General features: G+C 38.0%; 1 protein-coding gene across 1 annotated transcript in view; it reads right to left on the bottom strand.

The window, feature by feature from the left end:
* Window positions 1-236: 236 nt before the first annotated feature.
* CEP57L1 (centrosomal protein 57 like 1) overlaps window positions 237-10483 on the bottom strand; it is a 58661-nt gene continuing 48414 nt past the window's right edge. The window contains exons 5-13 of the mRNA XM_054062315.1: window positions 9402-9569; window positions 8672-8793; window positions 8168-8284; window positions 7799-7876; window positions 5963-6058; window positions 5165-5242; window positions 4857-5074; window positions 2583-2727; window positions 237-455 (exon numbers count right to left, since the gene is read on the bottom strand). Of these exons, the coding sequence (XP_053918290.1) occupies window positions 237-455; window positions 2583-2727; window positions 4857-5074; window positions 5165-5242; window positions 5963-6058; window positions 7799-7876; window positions 8168-8284; window positions 8672-8793; window positions 9402-9569 (1241 nt within the window). The remainder of the gene's footprint in view (window positions 456-2582; window positions 2728-4856; window positions 5075-5164; window positions 5243-5962; window positions 6059-7798; window positions 7877-8167; window positions 8285-8671; window positions 8794-9401; window positions 9570-10483) is intronic.

Below are 10483 nucleotides of genomic sequence, written 5' to 3'. Positions count from 1 at the left end.
CAGGTAAGCATTTCATTAAATCATTAAAATAGTTCATTGCAAGTCAGTGTAATAGAGTTACAGCTACCCTATGTGAAAGTTAATTCTGAGGTGAACAAAGTGAGCTACTACTAAGTAGTTTAGAATGTATATCTATATCTGTGCTATATCTATTTTTTAAAAAGGTATTTTGTGAAAATAAAAATTTAATAGCTGTCAGACAGCTTCAAAAACTTCTAATACAGTAAACTTCAGAACTATTGTTCCCACAATAGTTTTTTCAATGTTGATTGAAGTTTCTGCACATTTTTTAGCAGCTGAAGAGAGTTTCTGCTTCTCTGCCCAGGACAAGATTTAGACATTCTTTCCCTTATAGGGACTGCAATCTCCTTTGCTTCCTTTTGGTCACCATGCTTTAGTTTGATATGAGCTGCCCCAGGCTTCAGTTTCTGAGTTTTTCTCTTTAATTTCTGCATCTAGGAAGAAAGAGTATGAATTAGAATGTTACATTCTTGGAAGACCTGCAGTGGTAGAGCTCACTGTACTTCGACCAAACTACAAACCAAAGATGTCTAAGGGACATTAAAAGGAAAAAGTTGAAATATATTAATCTTGCACACAGTCTTGCTGTAACAGAAAGCAGTACGGAAAATTGAGCTTGCTCACATAAAAAGCATTAAAGAAAACTGACCTCACCCACACTCAATAGTTTGCTGAATCCCATCGCTCCTTAAGGTAATAGTGCTTGCTTCAGAGGGATGGAATATCATCTGTTACAAATTTATATTTACAACAGCCTTTTCCCATTTCAGATTGTACTACCCTAACCACAAAAAAACCCAACAAATCTATAAAATGTATACTGTTCATTATCAGTTACTGTATCTCAGCAGTTTACTTTGAAGCTTCATAAAATTAGAAAACAGAACAAATAGGGTTTATTGCTAAAGAATTGTTTCTTAAATGTCAAATAATAAGTCTTGGCTTGCACTTGGCATGAAAAGGCACTCCCAAAGATAAAATAAGGCTGGAAGCATTCCATAAGCCAATTTAGGCTTTTAGTCCATTTCTAAAAATAATGAACTTTAATTGCATTCTAGAACATATTATTAACTGTGAAACACAGAGATGACTACAGCATTCTTATTGTGACAGGTTCAAAAAGCAGAACTATGCATTAGAAATGTTGAGATTGGTCTCTACACAATACAAATAGAAAAGTCAGCGTGCAAAAGCACCAGAAAAAATTATGTAGGCCAAGGGTTGCAGGAGTGCCCTGCACCAGGACATGATGGACAGTAATGAAACAATCAAACACAAAGAATGTGCTGTTTACATGACGACCCTAAGACTTGTGTTCTGATAAGGCTTTACCAGAGCACAGAAGACTGTCCAGTAGATCTGCACCCTGATAACAGGCAAGGATGACAACCTCGCCCCACATTGTATGTGCTATTCCTCTTCTCACCGTCCTAAAATGAAGGCAGACTGTAATCATAAAGGTGTACAAAAGGGAGAAACAAAGATGCCATTGTCTTCCATTGTCTCAGGTTCCTGGAGGATAAAGTCAGTAGGATTCTGAGGCAAGGAATAACACCGTAATTGTTGGCTTCTGAAGAATGTAAGAGAGTTATCCAAAAACAGTTGGCATTGCCAAGAGAGACAGTGGGGATTCAACAGTCAATGTCCTTTGTCCGTATTGCTAACATGCAAGCCTGACAAGCCTACTTTAACATAAGCATCTTTGTGCTTGCAATTACACAGACAATAAAAGGTTTGAGTGAGTAAAATCTATCAAAGAATGAAGGTATATAAAACTGGTCAGATTTAAACTAAACATCACCTCTCCTCTTCATAAGGTCTCACACTGAGTTTTGTTTTGTTTCCTATATAAGTGAAGTTGTTAGGTCTGTTTATCCTGGAACATAAGATAGAAAGCTATCAGGTAGAACTATCCATTGCATTTCTAATTATATGTTTCAAAATAAATTGCTACAAAGGGGTTAAACTGTCCACCTACAGAAGGGTGATTTTACACAGGCCTGTATGAAAAACTATTATCTATGGCTCCAAAACAAATACTGTCTGAATGAGTACAGGTTAGGGGTTAAACAAAACGGAAAGACTTTTCTGGCTATGGCTTTGGAGAAGCTGTGGTCAATAGACTATTTTGTTAATAAAAAGCTTCAATATTTCAGTAATAGAAAAGATATTTAATCTATTCTGTACAAGAATTATAGCTTATTTCTCATTCCTCAGAGGGACAGGACACAAAGAAATGAAATCTCAACAGCTTTTCTTAACACAGCACACAGAAGTGACAGACTGAGCAACCCAGATCTGAATTGCAGAACTGCCACAGGGCAGGAAGTTTTCACACTAGCATAGATACATAGCTGCCAGCTGTAAGCACATTTTCTTGATCAAAAGAAGGAATTGGAGGTACAAGTATGCCAAGCTAGCAGTCTAATTATAATCACCCATACTGGAACAACCTGGCTTAATCATTCCAGTGACATTCTAGTTAATGACAACAGGAGGCAGAGTTGTGGCAGCCTTCCGCTGGAGTGCTATTAGCTAGAGAGTTTACATCTTATTCTTACTGTAGCCTGATGATTTTTCAGCTTGGATATTTGCTCTCCTTTAATCTCAATTTGTTTTACAAGACAATCTAGCTCCCGTTCTAGGTCTTCACAAACTTTGGAGTCTTGAGTTTCCTGTATCTTCTTCAGAAGTTCATGATGCTTACTGTTAAAGACAAGAATGGAACACTAAGTATTCATTATATAGTCTCTAGGATTTCTTCCAATACTTTTAGTGTATTGCAGGAGTTGCTAAACAATTTGTCCAGAGTACAGCAATTTAGCATTATTTATCCCCTCACACAACACACATTAATCTGGAATATATCCACACTAGAAAAGAAAAGTTTTTCCAGTAGGTCTGATTTCCTCATTCCAAATTTGTAGCTGATGTGCATCTTACTCCTCCCCCTTGCCACAGTCACAACAACTACATGTTTAATAGTGTGCAAAATGAAAATCTGGAAAGTGAACAGCAGCTAGGCAGCATGGTATTTTTACTTCCTGCCAAATTTAGTGCAAAATCTGAAAGCTTAGTATAACACAGAAAAGTATTGCTTAGACTGGTATATTCAATTTATAGTTTTCCTGACAGATAATTCAAATTAAAATATTCTACTGAAAAAGATTTGCAGTAAGGAGTGCTGGTCAAATCAAATTAACTGCATAATCAAAAGCAATTAGAATCATAGAACTATAGAATCAGAATCACAGAATGGTTTGGGCTGGAAAGAACCTCAAAGATCATCCAGTTCCACAGGTTGCTCAAAGCCTCATCCAGCTTGGCCTTGAATACCTCCAGGGATAAAGCATCCACAACTTCTCTGGGCAAACTGTCCCAGTGCCTCATCACCCTCACAATAAAAAATTTCTTCTCGATGTCTCATCTGAATCTCCCCTCTTTCAGTTTAAAACCATTACCTCTCTTCCTATCACTCCCTGATAAAGAGTCCCTCCCCACTAATAAAATTGCGTAGATCTACTTGACCTCTAGATATCTGAACTAGTCAAAACCAAAGACCCTTTCTTATCTATATAAGATCTTTACAAAGGTCATGGCTTCTTTTCTGAATTCTGACTAACTGCTGCTCTTTGACAGTTTAATTGAAGCAACTGGTTGTTGCTATTAAAAAAAAAACCTGTCTTTGAATTGCTATGAATAAGTCAAAGCTTTTTGAAGAACAGATTGGTTGCCAGTTTAAACTTTGCCACATGAAAGACTTCATACCAATATCAACATCCTAACTGGTTTAACCAACACATCCGCCCCTGTTCAAATCACAGCTCATCATGTTGACATGTCTACTATGACCAGCTGCATAGCTTTTGTCCACAATTCAACAAGCTTGCATTAATGGGAAGATCCCTAAGAACACAAGTTGTAATCCACATTTACTTGCATAGCTAGAAAGGTGCATACACTCCCATCTAATGTGTAATCTTCTTCCACACCCTGCCCATTTTCTTGCAGGAGACTGTCCATCTTTCACAATCCTCTTACAGGACTGTCAAGTTCTCCTGATACCAACAAGGAAAGGGAGCAAACACTAGACCATCTCAACACAAAGACCCATCAGAGATGGACAGAACACAGTAAGAGCGAGGGCAAAGTAATAGGCTAGATGTTGTGACAGGACTATTCCTGCCACAGGCGTACTAACCTATTCTACCACCCAGACTGATTGCATGATTGCAGACTTACTCAACATAAACACTGCCTTTGCAGTCTTCTCCCGGAGAACATTAGAATCACAGAACCATAGAATAGTCTGGGTTGGAAGGGACCTTAAAACCCATCCAGTTCCAACTCCCCTGCCATGGGCAGGGACACCTCCTACTGACCAGGCTGCTCAGAGCCCCATCCAACCTGTCCTTGAACACCTCCAGGGATGGGGCAGCCACAGCTTCCCTGGGCAACCTGTGCCAGTGCCTCACCACTCATAGTGAAGAAATTCTTGGTCTGCACTCTAGATCTCAGAATATGTTTAAAAATTCTGAAAAGGACAGGCCTGAAAAGACTTTCTGTTTGCTGTTGCTTTTTTAGCAACTTGGTTAAGTACAGGATGTGGAAGCAGAAAAGCCCAGCTGAAGGTATATAGCTTGCTCACAAGAAACACCAGGGTAGAAAGAATTTTTTTAATAAGAAAAGTCCCACCGGTCAGGCCTGCTCATGCCATCCTGCCAACAAGTAGTCATACACTTAAAACAGGATAGGTTCAACTGTAGCACACCAGCAGATTCACAGGGCTATCACTGAAGTCACTTCTACTCATAACATTAGGCATAAGTACTCACAAGCTCATTTGGCCCAGCTCATCTTGTAGGTCTGAAAGATTTCTGGTGGCAGTAGGTGGTGTGGAACAAGAGAATACAGATTCTGAAAGTGCACTGCATCCTGAAATCCCAGATGTAGCTCCTCCTTGGCTTCGTGATGAGATACGTGGATTGCAATGCTTCATAATATGCAACACACTTTGTACGTTTGCTCTAACAGAATGGCTGGAACTGACAGACTTAAGCAGAATTAAGTGATTAACAGTTACAGTAAAAACACTTATTCAAACTGTAGATGCCATTTAGCAAGAACTTTTGGTTTCACCCACCTTCCCTGCCACAAAAGGTAGTTCACCAGCCTTTACATGCAACTGTGAAGGGTCCATTTTCTTCATTGTGGTATTTTTCTGCCAGAAAATAGACAGGACAAAGAAATTCCAATCTGTGGACCCAGTAGCACAATTGTAAAATTTTTCTTTTTTAAAAAATAAGTAAAATTCAAATAAACAAGCAATGAAATGCATCATCTCAGTTTCCCTCTGTTCCTTTCTGTATGTGGAAGGAGTAGGACTTTCCAACAGGTGAGACAAGTAAATTTTACTTCAGGTGCATTTAGCAAATAATTTAACAAATAGGTTGACATTAAAGAAATTGAATATTGCTTACTTAAGTTTGCAAAACCACAGTTGCAAAATTTTGACTGGCCTGTAACATGTATTGCAAGATGAATTATCTTGATTTCAGCAATCCCCTCAAAACACACCATCTTATGATGTCTAGTTAAAATTCTCTTGGGAATTAATTTTGCCAGACAAACTGAGAGGCAGCTAAGACAGAACATGGGAGATGGTAGTAAGACTATAACAGAGGTTATTGTCATGCTGGTAAGGGAGAGCTTTCCTGTAAGGTGCTATCAGCCCTAGCCCAGTTTTAGTTATCAAAGGAAACAAGACAAAAAAAAAAAAAAAAAGGAAAAAGAGGTATTCAGCACTGTTCTTCGCTTGGGAAATGGAGAAAAGTGCAGCAGACAAATCAAGTGCCTCTTACATCACCGTTTTTCACAAATTCCTGTCTGTGCAACTCAGATGCCATCAGCAACAGTATGCTAATAAAAAGCTTCATGTTACCTTCTTAGTTTTCTTCTTCCCATTTTCCTTTTTAGGTTTATTTTCAGATGTTACTGAAGACATCAAAATTCTGTTTATCTCAAATCTTGTTTGAAGCTATAGGAATAAGCAAAAAAAAAGAACAACTATTTAATGTAATATGAGAAGTATGAAATCACATGTTCTAATTAATTCCCTCTTTCATGCATGGATGAGAACCAATTAAGGGCGCTGTTTACTGTCCTGCTTGGAAGGCATAAGCTACACTTAAAAAATGTACAGATGATTGCTAGGATGGCAATGTATCCAGCAGATATTGCAGCTCTCTCTTAGAAGTCCTCATTTTCAGATTCAGCTCCAGCAGCTTTATTTTTCCACTATGTCAACAAGAAACTAAGATAAGCCAATCCTGCTGCATGCTGGAGATCTGATCCTAAAATCCAAAGCATATGAACATTTTCATTTTAGAATCTGGGGCAGAGAGAATTGAGCCTGTCTGTGTAACACTAAAGTCAAACCTGCTGGATGATCCTCGGTTGCTCTGTGGTTCAAAGTTGACATAAAGGCCCATGACAAACAGGATAGTAGCCATTCCCAATTAAACATAGGACAAGGACTATTTTCCATGTGTAACAGTTCCAGCTAAACAATGCTGGAGGTCCATTGTACAGTGAGATTGTTCTGGCTTTCCTGGCATCAAAAGGAAGTGAGCAACCCTGCACCCAGTGTTTCCCAATCCAGATCAAATAGACCTAAATCAATTTTACAGTGAACAAAAATGGTACTAATACTAGTTTAGGACTCAGTTTACTACACCTAAGTCCTTCCTTGAGCAAATGTTTACAATACTGCTAAGGTCAGACTATCTGCTCTGGGTATGTCATTCTTACTATGTTTCTGAGAAGATAAAATCTCTATTCTAGGCTTTCTGCTCTGCAGCATCAAGCAGTTTAAGCAAGAAACCCGAAAACCTGCAAGTTTTCAACTGTATCATTCTGCTGAATCCTGGAGGTGGTCAGATACCTGGGCTACAATCTGCATGTTATTTCAAGCTTCCTAGACTGATGAAAGCCCATCATCCTTGGATGAGATATCAAAACTGACAGCAGTGATGAATTAATCTAAGCTGTCTGCTTCGTTTATGGCTACGTTGTGTCAATATTATTCTTCAGCTCTGCATTCGCCCTCCTCACCCCAAGGGAATGCTACCACAACTGCTCTCTTTCAAAGGAGCTGCTACTTCTCAGTGAAGTGTGGAATACTTAAAGATGCTTTGCCCCTTTAACAAAAGGTTTCTTTGCTTTTGCTCTCTTTGGCAAATACTCCTTTTTCAGGTGGATGGTGGCCCAACACACTGACAATGGCTTCCCAGAACAATGAATTACTCAAGCTCTCACTTAATGACCAACATAACAGTATCACTGATTAAACACTTTTCCAAGTATAACTCAGTATATTAGATTTCAGCAAGTTGTAATAAAAAGCGGAAAACAAACAGAATAAGCAGCCTTACTTGGGGTATTAAGTCTCTTACATGAACAGTTTCAAGTTATTGTAAATTAAGATTATTTGATTCAGTTGCACATTCTCTGGAAATTTATTATCTACCCAGATCACTTATAGCAGATTTGAGGCTGTTGAACTATAACATTAACACAAAACCAAGTAGAATCGTCCTTGACTGGGGTATGCAACACACCTGGTAGCTTATAACTGGTCTAGGTAGTATTCTAAGAGTTCTTCCTGGGTAATAAACATGTGGAGTTTAAATGTAATTTTAAAAAGGGTGTTTTGCACAGAGAGATAAGATTTCTTAAGTAATAAAGAAAGGAAGAAAATAAAACATTTTCAGTCTACCTGAGCAGTTTTGTCTTGTATTAGCATTTGCTGATGCTCTTCTTTACACAGCTTTTCTTCCAAGTGTTTGATCTTGTCCTGAATTTGAAGGCGAGAATGATTAGTCACACTTAAGTTTGACATGCTGAATCAGAAGTCTGAAGTAGCTTACAATTGTAATCTTGGATAAAACAAGACCATAGGAACTTTTAAAGCCCAGAATGAAAAAAAGATTCCTGCAAATGAAGCCAAGGCAGCATTCAGTCAGGTACACTTCATGATCTTAGTTTTAACAGAGGAAACTTTTGCCAAATTTGGTACTATTAACAGTGCGCCGTACAAATTATATCAAATGAAAGACTTTCTGACTGTCATTCCATGCATGCTTACTTCTATAATTCGCTGAGTAGCACCAAGTTTAAGACACATTTTTTCTAACATTTCAAGCTTTTCAAGTTTTGCATGCAGTTCTAACTGGTTCTGATCTTCCTCTTTCTGAAGCTGGGCCTGGAAAAAAGTGAGCAAGAATGGAGTTGGCAACCGACTGAAATTGGTTTGGACAGCAAAAAAACCAAATGCACTACAGCAAATGTTTTTAACTAGTTTAAGTTTCATGGCTTTTAAATTGCAATGTGATGAAAAATACCAGGCAGACAAAGAAGCCTTTTTGTCTACCAAATGCGCAAGTATTACTGTGGTTTTGCTCATTAAGAGTTCCACCTGGAGAGTCTTTTCATACAATTTATTGAATGGTTGTCATCAGTCAGATAGTAAATTGCTTCTGTTTGCTACAGAAGAGCTGAGGAAAAATGATGGCCATAGAAAAGTTCTGATCTTACAAATTTCTATACTTTTAAACTATATCACTACTTTGTTAGTAGGCTAAAAGACCACCTGTTGTCCTAAAACCATTTTCTTTTCCAATTCTGCACTGGAAATCATTTTTCTCATGTAATCCAGCTGTTTGTCCAGCAGGGAGCAGCGAGATTGTGCCTCATTTAACTGTACATTTACATCTACAGAGAGAAAAAAAGAGTTCAGTACAGCAATGGGAGCTACGGGTATAGCCAGTCTGTCATCTCATTGACTAATTCTCTACCTTGAAAATATGGAAGAAAAGTGTTGTTAGTCTGAACAAGTTATGTGGTTAAAATATATTTGATATATAATACATGAGAATCAAGATGTTTTTCGAGAGCTGTTCCCTAATATGAATTCCAAAGGTGTGAGCACTACGGTTACTTTGATTTATACCAGCAGATATCTAACCAGAGTCTGGTTTTCACTCTGTCTCCTCACTTTTCTTGAGTTAGAAGTGTTATACTTGTAAGCAGCTGCTTGCTTATTGTAAGTGTTAAACATACCACCTGAAATCTACTTATTCTTTAAAATAGCTTTATTGGTTATGCAATACTTAAATCTAAACCCAGCCTACTATACCTAAAAACAAGATCTCAATTTGATTCACAATTATCAGGCTCCTGCCCCTCCCCAGCTCTGAAGCAAAAAAAGAAAAGTGGGGGATGGGACATACATTAATTAGCAGCTTGTCAAAATAAAACACTCCCTGGATTATGTATTCTTGAAGCTGCTGCAACTACATCTTATCACTCAAGAGAAATACCTTTCCTCTGTTGCATCAGCTCTTGGTGTGCTATGTCCTTCTTGCAGGATTCATGCTCTAAGGTCTTCTTATACTGAGCAGCTGCTATGGAGAGGCAGCACAGATTATCTTCAGCCTGTGATTTCTCCAACTCTAGACAGCGGATCTTTTCTTGAAGAGTTTTCACGGCTGCCACCACAGTTAGCAAAAAACACAACAGTTACACCTTAAGTAACAGTTCCTATTATTATGACTACTTCTACAAAACACTTCGAACAGCACAATACTACCAAAATTTTCTTCCTAGGATCACCCCTAAAATGAATTATATTCTCCAGCAGCACACTAACACATGCAGAACACATCTTGGAAAAAATGGATATATTTTACTGCAAAAGCACAGGTTCTATAAGCAAAACTATTTTCACTCCAAATGGTATCAAGCACAAAGAAATTGTGACGAATCAAGTATAACAAACCCTTTGACTTCTGTTTATACAGAATCAAGGAACACAGGGGTATCCAAGTTAGATCACAAGTTTTGGCATGATGCAAAAGGTGTAGACAGATTAAAAAAAATAAAAAAGGACTCAGGACAACAGGGAAATCAGATCAAAGGGACGTTTTAGTAGAGAATGCATTTTTAAAACTTTATTGTTTCAAAAGGTAAAAGATTCAATGTCTTGTTTCTTATATTTGATGATTCCTTAAACCACAGAAACAAGTCTACAAGATTTTGCTTTAAGTCTCAAATCTGTATCTGTCAAAATTATGCCAAAACTAGAAGTTATCATTTCAGCTACAAGCCGAAAAAATCTAGTAGCTCTCCCAAAACTATGCACACTCGTGGAAGCTTAGGATATGTTCTGTACAAGTCAAGATTCTCTTCCGACATTTTATAGCCCTGATAGTTTCCTTATAATATTCTCTCACTAGAGGTACACCCAGTCAATATTGCCAGCTCCATGGCAACTCTCATCAGCTTATCACAGCCCCATTAGAACAAGACTGAAAAAAAAAGCACAAAGTAGATACCAGAGAGCAGAAAGATTAAATGGGACCACTTCTTACATCCTTTTATTGGCATGCCAAACATTTCTTTA

Source organism: Cuculus canorus, chromosome 3, assembly GCF_017976375.1.
Source record: "Cuculus canorus isolate bCucCan1 chromosome 3, bCucCan1.pri, whole genome shotgun sequence".
NCBI lineage: Eukaryota > Metazoa > Chordata > Aves > Cuculiformes > Cuculidae > Cuculus > Cuculus canorus.
The sequence above is the reverse complement of the archived record's forward strand: the minus strand, read 5'-3'. Positions and strand labels throughout refer to the sequence as shown.